The 22,016-nt window shown below is 43.3% G+C and overlaps 1 protein-coding gene and 1 non-coding gene across 2 annotated transcripts in view; one reads left to right on the top strand and one right to left on the bottom strand.

Moving 5' to 3' along the window:
* Positions 1-395: 395 nt before the first annotated feature.
* LOC126106348 (arylalkylamine N-acetyltransferase 1-like) overlaps positions 396-22,016 on the top strand; it is a 239,358-nt gene continuing 217,737 nt past the window's right edge. The window contains exon 1 of the mRNA XM_049912598.1: positions 396-666. Within this exon, the coding sequence (XP_049768555.1) occupies positions 601-666 (66 nt within the window). The 5' untranslated portion in view covers positions 396-600. The remainder of the gene's footprint in view (positions 667-22,016) is intronic.
* Positions 906-980, bottom strand: Trnas-cga (transfer RNA serine (anticodon CGA)). The gene has a single exon. It is a non-coding gene; the product is annotated as a tRNA-Ser (tRNA).

Raw genomic sequence — 22,016 nt, 5'->3', positions numbered from 1 at the left:
CCTACTAAATAGCAGAAATAAATTAATTCAAAAACAGTTTATTCATCACAATATTAAAATTTTCCTATTTCTCCCTTCTCTGAATCGGCCTGTATCAGGCGAGTCACAGCTGTTAGGCTGACGTGTCTCCGTGATTCCCCTCTTTCCACTAACGCCGTTGACCGCTCGCTGGAGTTCAGTAGCTTCCTTCCACCTCCCCCCCCCCTTTTCCCCTCCTCCCCGCTACGCACATACATACAAAAACACCTGACCGCCACACCTCCGCGCCCTTGGCCGGTAGGTGGCTGGCGAATTGCGCTTCGGTGCACGTCCGACAGAGGCGCTGTCGACGTCGAGCGACGCCCGCGCGGTGCATGCCGGGAGGCGGTGGCCGGGCGACGCCGGCATAAAACACTCGCGGCAGCGCGCGCCCCGCGCAAACCACGCGCTGCCCCACCCGCTAACCGGTGCCCACCGCCGTGACACGCGACACAACAGGTGCTCCGCAAACGCCGCGTACCTCGCTGCAGGCCGTTCGCCAGACTACGCGCTCTGCTGACCAGCTCCCGCCGCTCTCATCGTTACCTCTTGCGCCGTCTGCGAGTAGAATCACCGTGAACCATGGCAACACAAGTGTTTGAGCAGCAGCCGCACGATGTCTTCAAGCCGGCAGCATGGAACAGCAAGGTAAATACAAAATTGTAATACTGTGTCATATTCTACAAATGCCGTGCTGCGAAATTATAAAGGCACCGCTATACCAGTTCGTTTAGAATGTCTGCGACTTCGCTGTTACCATTTGATTTATTTTACCGCGATTATCTGACCTGCCTACCTATTTCGATTATCAGCTAGATTCCTGAACGAGATTTTCACTCTGCAGCGGAGTGTACGCTGATATGAAACTTCTTGGCAGATTAAAACTGTGCGCCGGACCGAGACTCGAACTCGGGACCTTTGCCTTTCGCGGGCAAATGCTCTACCAACTGAGCTACCCAAGCACGACTCACGCCCCCTCCTCACAGCTGTACTTCTGCCAGTACCTCGTCTCCTACCTTCCAAACTTTACAGAAGCTCTCCTGCGAACGTTGCAGAACTAGCACTCCTGAAAGAAAGGATACTGCGGAGACATGGATTAGCAACAGCCTATGGCACGTTTCCAGACTGAGATCTTCACTCTGCAGCGGAGTGTACGCTGATATGAAACTTCTTGGCAGATTAAAACTGTGTTCTGCAAGGTTCGCAGGAGAGCTTCTGTAAAGTTTGGAAGGTAGGACACGAGATACTGGCAGAAGTACAGCTGTGAGGAGGGGGCGTGAGTCGTGCTTGGATAGCTCAGTTGGTAGAGCACTTTCCGCGAAAGGCAAAGGTGCCGAGTTCGAGTCTCGGTCCGGCACACAGTTTTAATCTGCCAAGAAGTTTCATAACAGCTAGATTCCTGTTTATTATCTAGTCAATTTCTTGGTGAAATGTCCGCTGCTGCAGCCATGACTCCCTCGAAACAAACACTGTTCAGACACTGCGAAAATGCGATAAAAGTGTCAAGATAACGTCATTTCCCACAAAGGCTTTAAGTTTTTACCTGTCACTTTATAAATTTATTTAGAATTCTGTACCGCAGTCGGTAAAAACGGAACCCTTACAAGATCACTTTGTTGGTCTCTGTCTGTCCGATTGTTAGAATCCCCTTTTCTCTGGAATGGGTAGACGTATAAAGATGAAATCTGTGTCACATATTAAGGTCTACGTTCACTTGGCGATGTAAAAAACTGAAGCTTTTAGGACAATGCATTAAAAAGACGCAACCATTTATATCAGACGTTTTGATACTTGTAAACTCACTCATCAGAACCTTTAGGTTACTTTTCACAGACCTAGGATCACGCAATTTGGCAAGAAGTAAGGTTTCACAGTAGTACTGAAAGAAACAAATTCGGAAATTGTTGGTTTGTAATCACAACAAGCCAAAAAAATTATGTGGTCTTTCGTTATCTGACTGACTGTCTGTCTGTCTGTCCGATTGTTAGAATCCCATTTTCTCTGGAATGGGTAGACGTATAAAGATGAAATCTGTGTCACATATTAAGGTCTACGTTCACTTGGCGATGTAAAAAACTGAAGCTTTTGGGACAATGCATTAAAAAGACGCAACCATTTAATCAGACGTTCTGATACTTGTATACTCACTAGCATTAGAACCTTTAGGTTACTTTTCATAGGATCACGCAATTTGGCAGTAGTACTGAAAGAAACAAATTCGGAAATTGTTGATTTGTAATCACAACACGCCAAAAAAATTATGTGGTCTTTCGTTATCTGACCGTCTGTCCGTCCGTCCCTTAAGACCCTTTTTTTCCCCGCAACGGTAGACGAATCAAGGTGAAATTTATGTCGCATACTAAGAAACAAATTTAACCTTCTTTAAATCAGCGCAGTCAAAAGATACGGCCCTTTATGTTACATATTTTGACTTTCGCAAACTCACTCATCAAAAAACCTATAGTTTACTTCCCGTTGACCTAGAATCATGAAATTTGGCAAGGAGGTAGGTTTCACAGTACAACTGAAGCAAAAACTCCGAAAATTATTGTAATTATGTCATACGAAAGAATAATTTAACACTTGTTATCCAATTAGCAGTCTGTCCGACTCTCAGGAACGGATTTACGTATCAAGTCGAAATTTATGTCTCATGCTAAGCTCTATAGCTCCTTGGCGGTGGAAAACTTTTGAGCTTCTCACTCAATATAATGAAAACAGAGTCCCATTTATGTCAGATGTTTTACACTCGCAAACGTATTCATCAAGAGCAGCAGTGTGGCTTCCGTTGACCTAGAATCACGATACATGGCAAGAAGCAAGGTTTCAAAGTACAAGCAAAGAAACATCCCTAAAGTTGTTAATTTGAAATTATATCAAACGAAAAAGAAATGTTTTTGTCATTTGTTATCCGACTTTCGTCTATTCTTCTGCTAAGACCCCTTTATCTCAGAAACAGATAGATGCATGTTTTGCATGTATCGATACCGATAATAGACATTTAAGAATTCTCGATTCCTGAAACTGACGAGCTGTCTGTGCGCGATTACTACTCTGCTTATCCGGAGTTTTTTTACGTTTGTACCGAAACTGCAATCACGCAAATAATCCAGTAGCTCTTCTTCATTTGTTATTCTTTTTTTGTTGCCATTACTGCCTCGCCTTGCCCCTAAACTTACTTTTCCGTTCCTTTGTCCATGTTGTTCCAGATTCGTCATATTTTCTGCACAGAAAGGCTTCTAAACTTAGTATTTAATTCGTGAAAAGGTTTCTTTATGTTAATTCCAATTCTGTTATGTTGTTTCTCTTATTTCTTTTATAATTTCTGCAATTCGTACTACTGTCAATACATTTTTCCACAAACACAGAAATATTTGTTTCGTTAGGTTATTCTCGCCCCTTTGGTAGAAATGTTCAACGAAGGTTAATCATCGCTTTACCATTAGTTCTTGTGTTAACTCTATATTTTCGTAGAACTCTTAGTTACCTCTCATTTCCAACCGTCCTTAGTTTGTATTGCGCACATCATTTTTCTAACAGTCCTTCTGTCAAGTATCTCTATTCTCTCCAGCTTCTACTTCATCGTGACGCATTCACAAGTACAAAATTTTCTGGTGTTACGACTGTGATACAACGTTCTAGTTCGATTTTTCTAGATAAGCATTTGTTGTTGTAACGTTTTTTGCCAAGCAATATCCCCTTTCGCTCTTACTACCCCTTGAATCTATTGCAATTTTTTGTATCATTCTGCTGTGTAGTTTATACATCATAGTTAAACTTAATAATCACCTTTATTTTACGTATTTCTGTTTTTACATCGTCTTATTATTTATTTATTTACGTAGTTAACATCCACATTGGAACAATTCATTTGGTCCGCATAAAATACGGTCTCCATTTCGACTTGTTATTCAGTTTCGAATATTTTTTCTCTTTCTGACTGTGGACCTCTTTCTTCATCAGTGATACTGTTATCATTCTGATGATCGTACTTCATGCCTGTCTCTCCTGCTTAGAATCCTTTTATTTGCCTTCGACTTGTTTCATTGTTATATTGTCCGCCCCAGTAGCTGAGTGGTCAGCGTGACGGATTGCCGTCCTCCGGGCCCGGGTTCGATTCCCGGCTGGGTCGGAGATTTTCTCCGCTCAGGGACTGGGTGTTGTGTTGTGTTCATCATCATTTCATCCCCATCCGGCGTGCAGGTCGCCCAATGTGGCGCCGAATGTAATAAGACCTGCGCCAAGGCGGCCGGACCTGCCCCGCGAGGGGCCTCCCGGCCAATGACGCCAAACGCTCATTTCCATTTCATTTCCATTGTTATATTTAACTCTTCTACGTCATTTGTTAAGTAAAGAATCTAGAAATCTGCTGCGCGTCACTACGTAGGATCGCGAGAAGCAGATCAGACCAATTGCAGTGCGCAGAGACACGTTTAAACGATCCTTCTTTCGGTGTTCCATTTGTAAATGGAAAGGAAAGAAGCCCTAACAAATGACACAATTGAAAGTACCCTCTGCTATGCATTTCAAAGTGGTTTACAGAGTATGAATGTAGATTTAGATGTAAACCACCACATGCAGTTTCATCTCGGTAAGTCCGACGTGTTTCGAGAATTTATGCTCATCATCAGATGCTTGTTTTTACACATTTTTATGTACAATAACATTCATCTGAAAATCCAGTCTATGCTATCACGCTACGAGCATCTGTCCGCCACGCAATCTAAAGGGTACTTGGGATGTATCCGCCGTGTACTCTGCAGCCATTTTTCCATTACTTCATCGCCAACATTTGTTTCGTATTCTTTTGCATTTACTCCAGCGGCAATTTCAGCAGCGATATATGTAATCCTGCGTTGATCTTTCTCTTGCAAACCAAAACTGACGTTATGAACAGAGCGATTAAAACATGAAAATAACGTAATTTTGTAAAAATAAACACATTTCTGCACCACGCTACGTGAATTTAGTTTCAGGTGCTTGTTGTTACTTTTTTTATAAACACTTGTGCTCATCAAACTAGAAAGAGTAGTTGTATAAGCATCCGAAAATGGTAAAAAAAGTGTCGAAACAGGTCGTGCATATCAAATCAAAGCAATATTGATACAGAAGGACGATTGTGTTTAACGTCCCGTCGACTATGCACAAACTCAGAGTGTATCGAAGGAACCATCCCGGAATTTGTCTGAAGCGATTCACGGAAAGCACGGAAAACTTAAATCTGGATGGCCGGCTGGAGGTCGTCCTCCCGAATGCGAGTCCAGTGTGCCAACCCTGCGTCACCTCGCTGGATATATTCATAAAGAGACTTGTAACACAAACCCATCCTCTTACAAGAATTAATCTTAAGCCATTTTTACACGGAAGCAAATGGAGGCCAACATAAACGAACGAGCATTCGCAGACACTTTACAAGTGTGCGCTACAGTTCCCTTGTATCTATAGAAAAGCGTTTACATTAGAGGGGCGCAAGAGGAAACGAGGTAACGAATATAACCTATCAACGCTGCGTTACTGTTTATCGGCACTAATAATCGGCACACAGGATAAAACACCACATAGTTAGAGCCATAACGCAAAACTTTGATTTCAGAGAGTGTTACTTTGTAGGGCGAGTACATTGTTATTGACGATGTAAGCAGAATGGAGTAAGAAATTAAGAACTTAAGTATCTGAATATGCCCGTAAGCTTGAGATGGGTGGAGGTAGCGCACTTAACGCTGAATTCCAGCTCCTCCTTTCCTCTGTATTATTCCAGGACTCTGCGGACGTGTTGGCTGTCGCTTCCCCGTGACTTCTCTTTGTGAGTCGGAAATTTATAAGAAGGCGAACTGCTGACGTGCCAACGTAACCTGACGAAATACATGAAATGTATTTGCAGTTGCGAATACACCACTGGCCATTAAAATTGCTACACCAAGAAGAAATGCAGATGATAAATAGATATTCGTTGGACAAATATATTATACTAGAACTGACATGTGATTACATTTTCACGCAATTTGGGTGCATAGGTCCTGAGAAATCAGTACTCAGAACAACCACCTATGGCCCTAATAACGGCCTTGATACGCCTGGGCATTGAGTCAGACAGAGCTTGGAGTGCGTGTGCAGGTACAGCTGCCCATGCAGCTTCAACACGATACCACAGTCCCTCAAGAGTAGTGACTGGCGTATTGTGACGAGCCAGTTGCTCGGCCACCATTGACCAGACGTTTTCAATTGCTGAGAGATCTGGAGATTGTGCTGGCCAGGGCAGCATTTTCTGTATCCAGAATGGCCCGTACAGGACCTACAACATGTGTTGGTGCATTATCCTGCTGAAATGTAGGGATTTGCAGGGATCGAATGAAGGGTAGAGCCACGAGTCGTAACACATCTGAAATGTAACGCCCACTGTTCAAAGTGCCGTCAATGCTAACAAGAGGTGACCGAGACGTGTAATCCATGGCACCCCATACCATCACGCCAGGTGATATGCCAGTATGGCGATGACGAATACACGCTTCCAACGTGCGTTCACCGCGATGTCGCCAAACACGGATGCGACCATCATGATGCTGTAAACAGAACCTGGATTCATCCGAAAAACTGACGTTTTGCCATTCGTGCACCCAGGTTCGTCGTTGAGTACACCATCGCAGGCTCTTCTGTCTGTGATGCAGCGTCAAGGGTAACCGCAGCCATGGTCTCCGAGCTGATAGTCCATGCTGCTGCCAACGTCGTCCAACTGTTCGTGCAGATGGCTGTTGTCTTGCAAACGTCCCCATCTGTTGACTCATGGATCGAGACGTGGCTGGACGATCAGTTACAGCCATGTGGATAGGATGCCTGTCATCTCGACTGCTAGTGATACGAAGACGTTGGGATCCTGAACGGCGTTCCGTATTACGCTCCTGAACCCACCGATTCCATATCCTGCTAACAGTCATTGAATCTCGACCAACGCGAGCAGCAATGTCGCGATATGATAAACCGCAATAGCGATAGGCTACAATCCGACCTTTATCAAAATCGTAAACGTGATGGTACGCATTTTTCCTCCTTACACGAGACATCACAACAACATTTCACCAGGCAATGCCGGTCAACTGCTGTTTTTGTATGAGAAATCGGTTGGAAACTTTCCTCATGTCAGCACGCTGTAGGTGTCGCCACCGGCGCCAACCTTGTGTGAATGTTCTGAAAAGCTAATCATTTGTATATCACAGCATCTTCTTCCTGTCGGTTAAATTTCGCGTCTGTAGCACGTCATCCTCGTGGTGTACCAATTTTAATGGCCAGTAGTGTATAAGCTACCAGCTCTATAATTGAATAATGACAATGAAATTTTGTGCCAGATCTGGACTCGAACTCAGATCTCCGGTCCACTGCAAGCTGTCGCCTTACTTCAGGCTGCTGGAGACGGGGTGGTCAGGGGTCTAAACCGAACCACAATGCACCCTCCGATTTTATTTATTTGCTGTGTTATTCAACTACAAAATGTGGATTGAAATTGTAATACAAATTGTTCCTATTAGTAACAAGGCATTATAAACATATTAACAACATAAATTATTTAAGCATGAGATTATTTTTATTTTAAGTCACGTTTACTTTACACATCCATTTTCCAACACACGAGTGAACACAAAACATCGAAAAACAAATAAGAAAACTGAGACGCCTACAATTGTATTCCTTAAACTAGGACCACACGGTCAAAGGGAATCGAAATAATGATGAAAAACAAATCATGTGCGCCATTCCACACTCTCTTCCCGTCTGCTGACAATGTTCATTGGTACCAAGTCGATAACCATATATCGTCAGCCATGTGTATAGAATCTGCTCTCGAACATCCATTACGTGTATTCCCGTACAGGGGTCACATTTTAATTGAAATTCGGTCCTCCGTTGTCGCCGCAGTGCCTGTGTAGTTCAGAATTACGATGCCGTCTTCCTTTGGACACGCATGCATCATAATTCTGAACAACACAGGCAATGCAGTGTCGTAACCCGAAGAAGGTTGTCATCAACACACGTTATTAGCAACTGGAGAGATTTATGTAACGTACTGTAATGTTTGTTTCCGTATTTCAGCAGCTTCTGGTACTCAAATAGTTTCTGACAGCTGCAGTGACATATACGACATAGTTCTACATCTACATCTACATCCATACTCCGCAAGCCACCTGACGGTGTGTGGCGGAGGGTACCTTGAGTACCTCTATCGGTTCTCAATTCTATTCCAGTCTCGTATTGTTCGTGGAAAGAGGGATTGTCGGTATGCCTCTGTGGGGCTCTAATCTCTCTGGTTTTATCCTCATGGTCTCTTCGCGAGATACACGTAGGAGGGAGCAATATACTACTTGACTCCTCGGTGAAGCTATGTTTTCGAAACTTCAACAAAAGCCCGTACCGAGCTGCTGAGTGTCTCTCCTGCAGAGTCTTCCACTGGAATTTATCTCTCATCTCCGTAACGCTTTCGCGATTACTAAATGATCCTGTAACAAAGGGCGCTGCTCTCCGTTGGATCTTCTCTATCTCTTCTATCAACACTATCTGGTACGGATCCTACACTGCTGAGCAGTATTCAAGCAGTGGGCGAAAGAGTGTACTGTAACCTACTTCCTTTGTTTTCGGATTGCATTTCCTTAGGATTCTTCCAAAGAATCTCAGTCTGGCATCTGATTTACCGACGATCAACTTTATATCATCATTCCATTTTAAATCACTCCTAATGCCTACTCCCAGATAATTTATGGAATTAACTGCTTCCAGTTGCTGACCTGTTATAATGTAGCTAAATGATAAGGGATCTTTCTTTCTATGTATTCTCAGCACGTTACACTTGTCTACATTGAGATTCAATTGCCATTCCGTGCACCATGCGTCAATTCGCTGCAGATCCTCCTGCATTTCAGTACAATTTTCCATTGTTACAACCTCTCAATATACCACAGCATCATCCGCAAAAAGCCTCAGTGAACGTCCGATGTCATCCACAAGGTCATTTACATACACTGTGAATAGCAACGGTCCTACGACACTCCCCTGCGGCACACCTTAAATCACTCTTACTTCGGAAGACTTCTCTCCATTGAGAATGGCATGCTGCGTTCTGTTATCTAGGAACTCTTCAATCCAATCACACAATTGATCTGATAGTCCATATGCTCTTACTTTGTTCATTAAACGACTGTGGGGAACTGCATCGAACGCCTTGCGGAAGTCAAGAAACACGGCATCTACCTGGGAACCCGTGTCTATGGCCCTCTGAGTCTCGTGGACGAATAGCGCGAGTTGGGTTTCACACGATCGTCTTTTTCGAAACCCTTGCTGATTCCTACAGAGTAGATTTCTAGTCTCCAGAAAAGACTTTTTAAAGGACTTAAGTGGAACATAACGACAGTAAAATATGATTAATGAAATGTGAAATATGCAGGTGACTTGTCACATGGGTTGCATGATAAAAGCTGCTGTAACAGTTTGTTGAAGGACAGACAGTCTCATCCCGGATAAACTATTTTTACTCATCATCAGAAACATCTAATATAGCAATGAAACATCAGGTAATCAGAATTACTATGTACTTAACGTAAGTAACGAGAATGATTTTTAATTTTTTGGTTACATAACCAATTTGAAAAATGTAAACTTCTTGATAGAGAAGTTTTATTTGTCCTCAGATTTGAAAAAGTGGTACTCCAGTGCGTCTTAAACGAAGTATCTGCACCTCTGGCATCTTGTATTTCTATTTGACATTGGATTTTTCATAATTGCTTTTATCTAAAACAACTGCACTACAATGAGTGGCGGAATTGTTGACGTTATGAAGATTGTATGCAATCGCGTATTTGGGGAAAAAAATTCATTATAATTAATATCGATTATTAGACTGTTGGAACATAACAAAAATTGTATCACTTTTTCACATCTGAAGGTCACAATTTAAACTGCAGAAACTAGTTGATTGTCTATACAAACCGATCAACCGGAACATCATGACCACCTGTCGAACCGTATCCAAGTAGTCAGAAAAAGAAAACGCAATACAGTCACCATCTTTATACGTGCAAATCTCTATCCCATGACTTTCGTCCCCTCGGTGTATATTAATGCATCACACGGCACTAAACACACGACACTAAAATATCAGGTCAATAGAACAGCTCCTCAAAAATGTTAAAATGCTCGTTCTTACTAACCTCTCAGCGTTGACTTAAGTTTGGTCTGTAGAGCACTTTCTGCTGCCAAAGATTTCATTTTCCTCTGGCACATCGAGAATTTTTATCTTGGTTGTCGTAAGCAGCACTGCCGCGTTCTGCTTTATGCTCGTTGTGGAGTGCATTTTTCAGCAATGGTAGCTGTTTCTGTTCATTTGTTTAAAACTCTCTGTGATTTCTATCGAAATGATGTCACACGAGTCGATTTACATACAATGTATAAATCATTTATGCTAGTTACAGAATAATAAATAATAAAATGTTTTGAAATTTACCAAACTGAAAACATTAGCGTGTGTCACTAATCAAGTTACAATTGAAACAGGTTTCACAAAAAAGTAAAGAAGTACAATACACGTTACCTATAGCTCATTAAATTCTGGGGTAACGAGTAAAATGAACTAAACATGTGAAATAGTTCAGAGTAGTTTTTAAATTTCCTTTACGTACTCTCAAAAAGAATAAATAATGACTTCTGCAGCTGACATTTCTTAAGATGCTTACAGGCGAATGAAACTGGCCTTGGCAATAAAATAACAGCATATGAAAATCTGTTTTGACATGTTTTAACGAGTCTGTTTTGGCACGACTATCGCGACCGAAATTCTGGCGCGAATTACATCCCACAAACGTAACCATTTATACATGCGTGAGTAGGGTCGTAAACCATACTTGTTTGATTTGACGCGTGTGGATTTATGTTCGTCTTCTCGAAATACTTTGGTGGTACGGTATTTTAATTTCAGCAGTCCAGTGAAGTCTTGTTATATCCTTGCTCAGAACTGTAATGTTGAATAATATTACGAAGCTGCTTTAGATGCGTAATTCGCAACGTATCCTCCATGAATTCATTAAAACTGTTGCTTCTTCATTTCGTTCTGGTGTCTTGATGAAAAAAAATCGTGTTAAAATATTTGCTTCCGTGCTTTTCTCAACAGTTACATTTCCTTTTTCTGTTCTGAATCATCTCCACAAACCAAAAAGGAGACATTCTAATTCGTAAGCTTCAGCCATTTGTAATTTTTTCATTCTTGGTACATATTGTAATTTCGGCTTTATTGCCATTTTGAAGTGATTCTGCAATTTACATACACATTTTAGCATTATTAAACCTAAAGCAACATTGCAGCTTACACTGTAAGCGGGTGTACCGAACATACTGTCAATAGGTAATCAATATCGTCATTTATAATTTAGATACATTAACTGTCATAGTACATTTCAAGAACGTTATATTCCTTTTGTGATCACGCCAGGGACGTCATTTAACTACCATTTCTTTGGAATGTCCAAATACGAAGTGAAAATATCATGTAGGTTGTCAACGATTTTACATGATGACAAAAGATAACTCTGCAGTAACAATTCCTCTACGATAAAATAATGAATGTGGTGATCTTGGCAAGTAGTGTAATATGTATGGTATCTGCTTTCCAAATGACAATAATAGTATGTTAACAGTGAAACTAGCTGAGGAACACTCATTAACTACCAGTAGCATTTGGACGTGTTTGTCCTCTGAACACAACGAAACCAAAGTTACAGTGAGAACAATACCTTAGGTAATAGGAAATAGAGACCAACCCAGGAGCCTACTTTCCCAGTGAGAAAGATGCAAATTGTTCCTCTCAACCAAACGCTCCCGGTCCTGTGAATAAAATAATCACGAAACCGTGGCAGAATGAGGCAACAATATCACATAGCGGTATGTGACAGTCATGTCGCACCTGTTAGTACACTTGGAATGACATTTCATATTTTATTATTTTTTTTTTCTTTGGAATAGATATCCCTTATTTTGTTGCCGGCCGCGGTGGTCTAGCGGTTCTGGCGCTGCAGTCCGGAACCGCGGGACTGCTACGGCCGCAGGTTCGAATCCTGCCTCGAGCATGGGTGTGTGTGATGTCCTTAGGTTAGTTAGGTTTAAGTAGTACTAAGTTCTAGGGGACTTATGACCTAAGATGTTGAGTCCCATAGTGCTCAGAGCCATTTGAACCATTTGAACCTTATTTTGTTTTCATCCTTGGCTTTTCCCCGTTCTTTTTGGGGTCAGCATTGTCAAATGGTATTTGTCAGTATTAGTACAAATCTTAAACGTGGCGGTGAATCAGCAACTGTGTAAATCTGAAGAGGTTGAAAAAACAAAGGTTTACTTGGCCTTGATCTAGGTTTGGATATTTCTAAAGATATATTCTTCAGCAGTTGGTCTTGTGATGAAGAAGAAGAAATTTTTATAAGTATCGAAATCTACGTCAAGTACTAATAAACCTTTGTTTTGGAACTGGATGGCTGATTTTTTTCAACCTCTTCAGTAGAATTACAGTTGGTGGCCCGAAGCCCTTCGTGAAGCCACCATCCCCCAGGACGAAATCTCTGTGTACCCCATCTGTCTGCATCTGGAATAAATCTCATGTTCAGGTTCATACGGATGTCTAAACGTTTACGCAGCGAGTATCTCAGATGCACCGTACATACCAGCCCGGTGTGTGCCTAGAAACTACACTACTGGCCATTTAAATTGCTACATCAAGAAGAAATGCAGATGATAAACGGGTATTCATTGGACACATATATATTATACTACACCTGACATGTGGTTACATTTTCACGCAATTTGTGTGCATAGATTCTGAGAAATCAGTACCCAGAACAACCACCTCTGGCCGTAAAAACGGTCTTGATACGCCAGGGCATTGAGTAAAATAGAGCTTGGATGGTGTGTACAGGTACAGATGCCCATGCAGTTTCAACACAATACCACAGTTCATCAAGAGTAGTGACGGGCGTATTGTGTCGAGCCAGTTGCTCGGCCACCATTGACCAGACGTTTTCAGTTGGTGAGAGATCTGGAGAATGTGCTGGCCAGGGCAGCAGTCGAACATTTTCTGTATCCAGAAAAGCCCGTACAGGACCTGCAACATGCGGCTGTGCATTATCCTGCTGAAATGTAGGGTTTCGCAGGAATCGAATGAAGGGTAGAGCCATGAGTCGTAACACGTTTGAAATGTATCGTCCACGGTTCCAAGTGCCTTCAATGCGAACAAGAGGTGACCGAGACGTGTAACCAATGGCACCCCATACCATCACGCCGGGTGATACGCCAGTATGGCGATGACGAATACACGCTTCCAATGTGCGTTCACCGCGATGTCGCCAAACACGGATGCGACCATTATGATGCTATAAACATAGCCTGGATTCATCCGAAAAAATGACTTTTTGTCATTCGTGCACCCATGCTCGTCGTTGAGTACACCATCGCAGGCGATCCTGTCTGTGATGCAGCATCAAGGGTAACCGCAGCCTTGGTCTCCGAGCTGATAGTCCATGCTGCTGCATAGTCGTCGAACTGTTCGTGCAGATGGTTGTTGCCTTGCAAACGTCCCCATCTGTTGACTCAGGGATCGAGAAGTGGCTGCACGATCTGTTACAGCCATGCGGATAAGATGTCTGTCATCTCGACTGCTAGTGATACGAGGCCGTTGGGATCCAGCACGACATTCCGTATTACCCTCCTGAACCCACCGATTCCATATTCTGCTAACAGTCATTGCATCTCGACCAACGCGTGCAGCAATGTCGCAATACGATAAACCGCAATCGCGATAGGCTACAACCCGACCTTTATCAAAGTTGGAAACGTGATGGTAAGCATTTCTCCTCCTTACACGAGACATCACAACAACGTTTCACCATGCAACGCCGGTCAACTGCTGTTAGTGTATGAGAAATCGGTTGGAAACTTTCCTCATGTCAGAACGTTGTAGGTGTCGCCACCGGCGCCAAACTTGTGTGAATGCTCTGAAAAGCTAATCATTTGCATATCACAGCACCTTCTTCCTGTCGGTTAAATTTCGCGTCTGTAGCACGTCATCTTTGTGGTGTAGCAATGTTAATGGCCAGTATTATACGTACATACAAGCTGCCCAGCTCTGATCTGGGGCAGGATTCCCTCCCTAAAGCGATTCTGCTTGGCCGTCATGGTGCCTTGCACTTGTTCCTCTGGACCCATGAATGACGACGTTAATCTTCTCGAGGGTATAATGGCGCCGCCGACAGCTTATCTCCGTCCTTCAGCACAGATGTCAAAGAGGTGTTCCCCTTGAAGGCGGCGGATTCGACCCTCCAATAGGCATGGTGGAGAGGGTATCGGGATACATAAGACCACGCAACGCTCTGGCACTGCGCCAACGTCCAATGCCGATGGTCACGTGCCCATTTCAGTCAAAATTACTTTTGAATACATTGTGCGAGTGAACAGTGATAAAATATTACTATTAAAAAACAGTATTGATCACAATTTATTTATTACAGTGACCGGATTCGACCACTACTGTGGTAATTGAGCCGTGGTTAAAATTGCTGTTTTGAAGAGCGCGCCGCAGCGTCTAGTGTAAAGCAGTCTCTTTCCGTTTCTGGCGGTGCGCCGCTGTGGCAATCGCAGCTTCGGTGTCTCCCTCTGGTGGCAAAGGGGAAAATTTGCCTGGTCACGTGCATTTAAGGGGCGCTATCAGCTCGGCAGGGTCCCCCTCCCGGATGATGCCCTCTCTCCCTCCAATCCCTCCTATCAACTCTGATCCTCACTCCTCCTCCTTTCCTCTGTCCTTTTCCCGGGCTCCCTCTCCCCCACCCTTCTATCCTCTTTCTTCCCCACCTCCCCTCTCTTTGCCCCCTTCTCTCCCCCGAGTCCTTTTACATTTCCCTCCTCTCATTCCCTCTCGCGTCTGCCCTTCTCCCCCTTTATTAGTCGTCTCCCTCCTTGGTCCCCCCCCCTTTTCGTTTTTTCCTCTCCTCCCTCCTTGTTATTTCCCCTCCTCCAGGTCCCCCCCCCCCCCCATCTGCCTTTGGCTCGGGAGTGCCATATTTGTGCCGCCATTTTCGTCCAGGGTTTTACAGTGTGTGTTTTTCCAGTGAGTGTTCCGTGTTGTGTCTTTTGGGAAGTGTAGCGAACAGCCATCATACTGTCGCTGGGTGTGATTTTTTATCTCTTGCGAACAGAAACCAGACTGTCGCCCTGTTTTTTAATTGTCTGTCTACTATGTTACTTGTCTGATTCCTGTGTATTTTATCAACATTGCCAACCCCTTTTGCTTTCTGTTTTAACTTTCCGCATTTTTACGCCATTTTACACTTTAAGTCACCATTTTATCGCCTGTTTTTCCTTGTTTCTTTCTTCCTTTTTTTAAAAAAAAAAAAAGGTCTGTAGGCTGTAGAGCAGCGTACTAAGCTGCTGCCAGCCCGCCCCCTTCGGGGGGAAATGAAAATCAATAAAGAAAAAAAAAACAACTCGGCAGGGGGTCAGTTTGAGTCTAGTCAGTTGGTCAGCCGGCTCAGTTTCGGGCAGTGGGTGTCTGTCTGTCTGTCGGTCTGCCGTACGTTATGGGGGTCAGTCGGAGTGAGGCTAGGTCAGTCTCGCGTCACCAGTTGCTGGTCTGTCTCTCGTTTGCATTTGTGCGGCAGTTAGTGTCTGTCTGTCGTCGCAGTGCTAGGATGTCTATCGTTTGGATCAGACCTTACAGTCAGAAAATGAGAGTCTTGCCACTCCGCCAGTAACAGAAGTCAGCTAGTGGTCGCCCTGTCGGGGCTGAGTTCTTGCATCTGAGTCTGCGCGTTAGGCCGCCAGTCTGCCCGAGTTGCTCGGCCAACTGTCATTGGCCGTTGGATCGGACGGTTGGTCGGTCGCGCACTGAGACACAAGATGACTTGTTTGCCTTGAGCGTCGGCGCATGTGAGGTCCCCACGTGAGTGGGCCGCGCCGTATAGAAAGGGGTAGTGGCTTCTCGGAGCAACAGGAGCGAAACCACGACATCGGGCTGGCCGGGGCGAGCTGCGATGCCGTGAGACGGGAGATCGGCGCGCCTTCCTGCGTCCGTTGAAGCGGCTGGCAGCAGACGGTTCGGGAGAGCGTTGGGGGTGGTGCGGCAGGTCTTCGCCAGAAATCACAGAGAAGTTAAGTGATTGGAGATACGTTGTTTCATTTACTTGTTAAATTCTACTTGTTTTCTTGGTGAGGTCACCAGCCGCTTTGTTTTGGGGTCGTCCCACCATTCTTCTCCGTTTGCCCAACCGCGGGAAGGTTGTTATTTGTGAATTGGATGGTCCGTTTTCCCTTGTGGAATTGGGGAGGTTCTGAGCAATCTGCGGTTCGGGTTGTTTAGTAATTCCCCCCCCCCCCCCCTCTGTCAATCTGCCTTACGTTAATAGCTGCCTCTGTCATGTTTGTCGGATTCGGTGTTAACGAATTTATTGCTTAAAGGCCGAATTCTTTTATTATGTTTTTATCTTGCCTATCATCTTGCAATGTGGTATATGTGTGATGCAGAGCATGTTGTACATTTTATGTAAGTCTGCATTTTATGGGTTTTATTTAAATAGTCATTTGCCACCCTTACACCGTAAATTGCACATTCGGTGACAAATAATTTGAGTGTTGTACCATTTCCATCCCTCTTACGGGCTGCATAGTTTACGTGTTTGTTAAAAAAATTTTAGTTTAAAGTAATCTGGTGTGTTTCAGATTTGCACCAGTGTACTCTTTCAGAGTTGTGAGCGGTCATGACTACAGCCATGTTGAAAGGGAGGAGGCAAGCTTCTCAGTCCGAAGGCTCATACTGTTAATATTGTTCTTTCTGCCTCTAAATAAAATTGTAATTTGATATTTCGACGGTGCTTTTCTGCTAATAATTTTAAATTTGTTTTTGAAAAAGCTTTTAGGAATAAAATTAACATTTGTTAAAAGTAATTTCATTTTCCATCAGTTACTTCCTGGCAACTACTTCCACGCTCACCTTGTGTGATTAAATGTGTTAATGTTCTTGATGAATCGCTAGTAAATAAAGTAAATTCTTTAAGAAAAGATCTTGAAGGTAAATTTGGGGTTGTCATCTTCAGCCCAATGAGTAAGAACTTCTTTCTGGTGGTAATTTACCACCAGTGGGAGGTTCTTACTCATTGGTCTAAAAATGACCACAGTAGTGGTCGAAACCGGTCATCGTAATAAATAAATTGTGATCAAGACTGTTTTTGATAGTAAATACCAGTCGTAGTTAGCTAACTGTGCTATTGACACTCTCACAACTCAGGATTTCGTTCAAATGAAAACTATTAATATCACTAGATTGCGCAAACATCCGAAATTGCCCAGAAACTTACTAGAATTACATGAAGCACTAACTGGAATTGTTCTGCACACAAACAGGGGAGCATTTTTTTAAATCTGTGAATCAGTGTGAAAAGTATCTTGTGGGCTTCTCACGCCAAAGCAATCTGAACTTTCCGAAAGAGTCGACAATTTTATTTGAAGATTTGATCGTCAAGAGGTGTCCTAAGCTGTTCCACAAAATATTTATAGTTCATGGGGTAAATGAAAAAAACTATTTCTCGTTTTTCTTTTTTTGCTCCCAAACAAAAGTGTGAAACAATGAAATGCTTAAGGATGCTCTCACCTTACATGTAATACGAATACAGACATTATACACTTTGCCTCTGAGACAGCAAGTCACCCAGCAACTGCTTAGGTTTGTCCCCGAACTTAGATAAAGGGCTAGAGACTTGATCTCGGGCACACATAGTGTAGAAATATTCAGTCACTGGAATTGTCAAATACTTTTAAATCGCAGGAATATAAATTGGAAGACGCCTGTAAACTTTGTTTGGACTGCCTTTTCTGTCCCGCGTCCAAACTGAAGATTGCTTCGTCTAAGACTTAATGTCCCGCAGACCTAGCGGTGAACATCTGGAGGACTTCTTTGATTATTTATTTTATACCTCCATTTTTGCAAATAGCGACTTTCCACCCGTTACGTGGGCCGACTTCAGTAGTGGTTCTGAACGGAATTCTAACAGTTGTTAAGATTGCCACTCGGAACTGAACAGTCGGTTTTACTCTTATCGGATAAATGTACTCCTTCTGTTACAGACATGAAAGGGTTTTCAAACTGAAACTTACGTTAAAATGAGAAGCGAGAAGAAAACTACTTCCAAAAGCATCCGGGATGAGCAAATCTACATAAAAGAATAAATTTAAAAACTGTCTGATTCTACCACCACCCGCTATGAATATCTTAAATACATTTACTGCAAATTTCTTCCACCTATGTAATTTCGTTACTTATGCCTGACAGTTGCAACTTTGCTTATACTGTACTTACATTATGTTAGTATCAGAATGGGAATCAACACGTACGCTATGGCAAAATAAGGTCGCAACTAATGGGAATCAGTGTATCTGGAGTCAGATAAAGACGGTAGCAGCAAATGGGAATGCCACATCTGTTTCGCAATCAATTTGGTGTCAGCCGAGTCATCCACTACGGTGCAGTTACATAGCTGAGATGACGATACACCGAGATTCGTTGGGACAATCTTAAAGAAGTGTAATTCATCCACGGAAATAAAAGAACGACTCGTTCGGCAGATGGGGAGGATCCAGTGAAAAGTGGCACCTTTCGTCACATGTTCGCTTCACCTGAAGGTGTCATGGAGAAACTCGACGAACTCCACAATCACACGCCACGAAAGAGGCATTGCGTATCACAGAGAGGCTTACTGTCGAAATTTCGAGAGAGTAAATTCGAAGAAGAGTCGGGAAACATATTACAGGGTGATTCAAAAAGAATACCACAACTTTAGGAATTTAAAACTCTGCAACGACAAAAGGCAGAGCTAAGCACTATCTGTCGGCGAATTAAGGGAGCTATAAAGTTTCATTTAGTTGTACATTTGTTCGCTTGAGGCGCTGTCGGCTAGGCGTCAGCGTCAGTTGATGCTAAGATGGCGACCGCCCAACAGAAAGCTTTTTGTGTTATTGAGTACGGCAGAAGTGAATCGACGACAGTTGTTCAGCGTGCATTTCGAACGAAGTATGGTGTTAAACCTCCTGATAGGTGGTGTATTAAACGTTGCTATAAACAGTTTACAGAGAATGGGTGTTTGTGCAAAGGGAAAAGTTCTGGACGGCCGAGAACGAGTATCTGGAGATGTTAGAGAATTGGCTGTTCCCTCAGCTCGAACAAGAAGCACAACAATTCATATTTCAGCAGGATGGAGCGCCACCACATCGGCACTTATCTGTCCGTAACTACCTGAACGTCAACTACCCGAGGCGATGGATCGGCCGCCAGGCAGCCCGTGACAGAGCACTTCATCACTGGCCTCCAAGAAGCCCTGATCTTACCCCCTGAGCTTTTTTCTTATGGGGGTATGTTAAGGATATGGTGTTTCGGCCACCTCTCCCAGCCACCATTGATGATTTGAAACGAGAAATAACAGCAGCTATCCAAACTGTTACGCCTGATATGCTATAGAGAGTGTGGAACGAGTTGGAGTATCGGGTTGATATTGCTCGAGTGTCTGGAGGGGGCCATATTGAACATCTCTGAACTTGTTTTTGAGTGAAAAAAACCTTTTTAAATACTCTTTGCAATGATGTATAACAGAAGGTTATATTATGTTTCTTTCATTAAATACACATTTTTAAAGTTGAGGTATTCTTTTTGAATCACCCTGTACTTCCTCCCCATAACGACGAGAAATGTGGAGAAACTATCTTACGTATCTTTAACGACAGTTGGTTTTCCCATGTGCCGTTCGTGAATGTAACAGGTAAGGTAGATCGTAACGTGATTTCCAGATAGCAGATGTAGATACGTCCTACATCGATTCACCGCTGATTCGAAACCGTTGTAGGAGTATCATCCGTTACCACCTATGTTCCCTAGCGGGCTTATACAAACAAGATATTTGTCATGCCTCCTCTAAAACACATACGAATCCTAGAGCTTGTCTTAGCCACGTTCAGTCAACTCCAATGTCACGACTGCCTTTCACTTTCAGTACCAGTTTATCTTGTCTTATTAATCTAGTGGACACACGCTGGTGAAAGTCGAGCCTTAGCCCATTATGTCAGTGTTATCTGGACAGCACTTCCGCGTCCTTAGCAGCAGGATACACTGCAGAACTGCTCTAGAGTGCTGGTGAATACCATAGGAACCCGTCACTGTCACCGTATCACTACGCACTGGGCGCATTATGCTGTTCGTTGCGGCGCTTAGGTAGTTTATAGTTTATATTGATTGATATATTGATAGTCAGTGCATTGCTCTGGGAGAAAATAAGATGAACGTGCCCAATTTAAAAGTAATTAGAGTGATTCAACAAAATTTAATGAAGTGATGTGAATACTATTTGCCTTATAAAATAATTGAAATATTCGCAATGCTCAGAAAACACGCAATTAATTGCATATAAATGACGAAAACTTTGCCACTGGAATACAAAAATGCAGGTCGTTGCCAAATGTAACCCCAGTGCTACACCGAAAAAAAAATATTGCTATATTATTGTAATGATACAAACTATCACTTGTTCGTTGAAATACGTGATGAAAACAATGCTGCCTTGCAATTCAATTTATTCACGACCGGCTTCAGTCACAAGACCTTTTTCACAGTGGAGAAATATGTTCTATAAAGTCAACACGACGTCGCATTGATGCTTTTCAAACATCACGTGAACGACGTTGAATGACTTGCTAAACGTGCTCAGCGTGACAGCACTGATTCAAACAATAACAAATAGCATCACTGGTGACGTAGTATCCTAGCAAATATAATGAACATCCTAGCAAATATAATGAACATGACTGTGGTAAGTACGACAGTTTGTGTTAATCGATAGTACCATTGGCATCACTATAAGCTGCAAACTAGATTCGAGTGTAGTTGATGAAGTAATGTGAAACTGTACAGTTGCAGGGGAACTGCCTTTTGTACAAAGGAGTAGCGGGGATGGACCAAGAAGGAGAGCGATAGCTTTTCTATCTTTTTTGTATGTGGAGGCAAATCTGAAGAAAGAGGAAGCAGTGGCGACAATGGATCGGAAGGTACGGAAGGCTGTAGAGTATGTAACAGAACAGAGTAAACGTTTAAAGACGAAATACATGCATGAGTTGGCAGGTTGACATAGCTGTTTGCACTTGCAATCCTGTTCAACTTTGCCCTCGAGAAGATCGTACGTGAGACCTTCCAAGTGAACGAAGGGATTGAAATCGAAGGAAAGAGACTTGCGTACTTAGCCTATGCAGACGACATCTGTTTACTCTCTAGGTCGGAAGAGGAGTTGGAGCAAATGACCAAAGCACTAAAGGAGGCTGCCAGCAAATTTGGGCTAATCATGAACGAAGCCAAGACAGAGTACCTCGTTATGACGCGTGGTCATTGTCAGACTGCTGATCATCTACAATCACTGCAGGTTGGGGACCGTGCCTACAAGAGAGTGCAAGAATTCAAATACCTAGGGGCACTTTTCACTGAGAAGTCGTCATGTGAAGCAGAGATCAGTGCCAGAATACAAGCAGGAAACCGATTTTACCACAGCCTAGCACAACTGCTTCGGTCCAAATATCTCTCCAGACAGTTCAAGATTCGACTGTACAAAACCCTGATCCAGCCTGTTGTTCTACGTGGCTGTGAGACATGGAGTATCCGGAAACAGGACTTCCATAAGCTCCTTGTTTTTGAGAGAAAAGTGCCTCGGGACATCTTCGGTCCGGTTCTGCATGCAGATATAGGGGAATGGAGGATCAGATACAACCAAGAGCTTGAGGAACTATACCAGCAGCCAAACATAGCAGGCACTGTCAAAGCCAAACGAATGCAGTGGGCCGGCCATGTGGCCCGGATGGAAGATCGCAGATGGCCTCGGAAGCTCCTGGATTTCACACCTACAGGAAAGAGACAGCCAGGGAGACCGAAGAAGCGTTGGAGGGATGGACTCCATGAAGATTTAAAC

This window comes from Schistocerca cancellata, chromosome 10 (genome assembly GCF_023864275.1).
Source record: "Schistocerca cancellata isolate TAMUIC-IGC-003103 chromosome 10, iqSchCanc2.1, whole genome shotgun sequence".
Classification (NCBI taxonomy): domain Eukaryota; kingdom Metazoa; phylum Arthropoda; class Insecta; order Orthoptera; family Acrididae; genus Schistocerca; species Schistocerca cancellata.
Note: the sequence above shows the minus strand (reverse complement) of the source record. Positions and strands in the feature narration are given on the sequence as shown.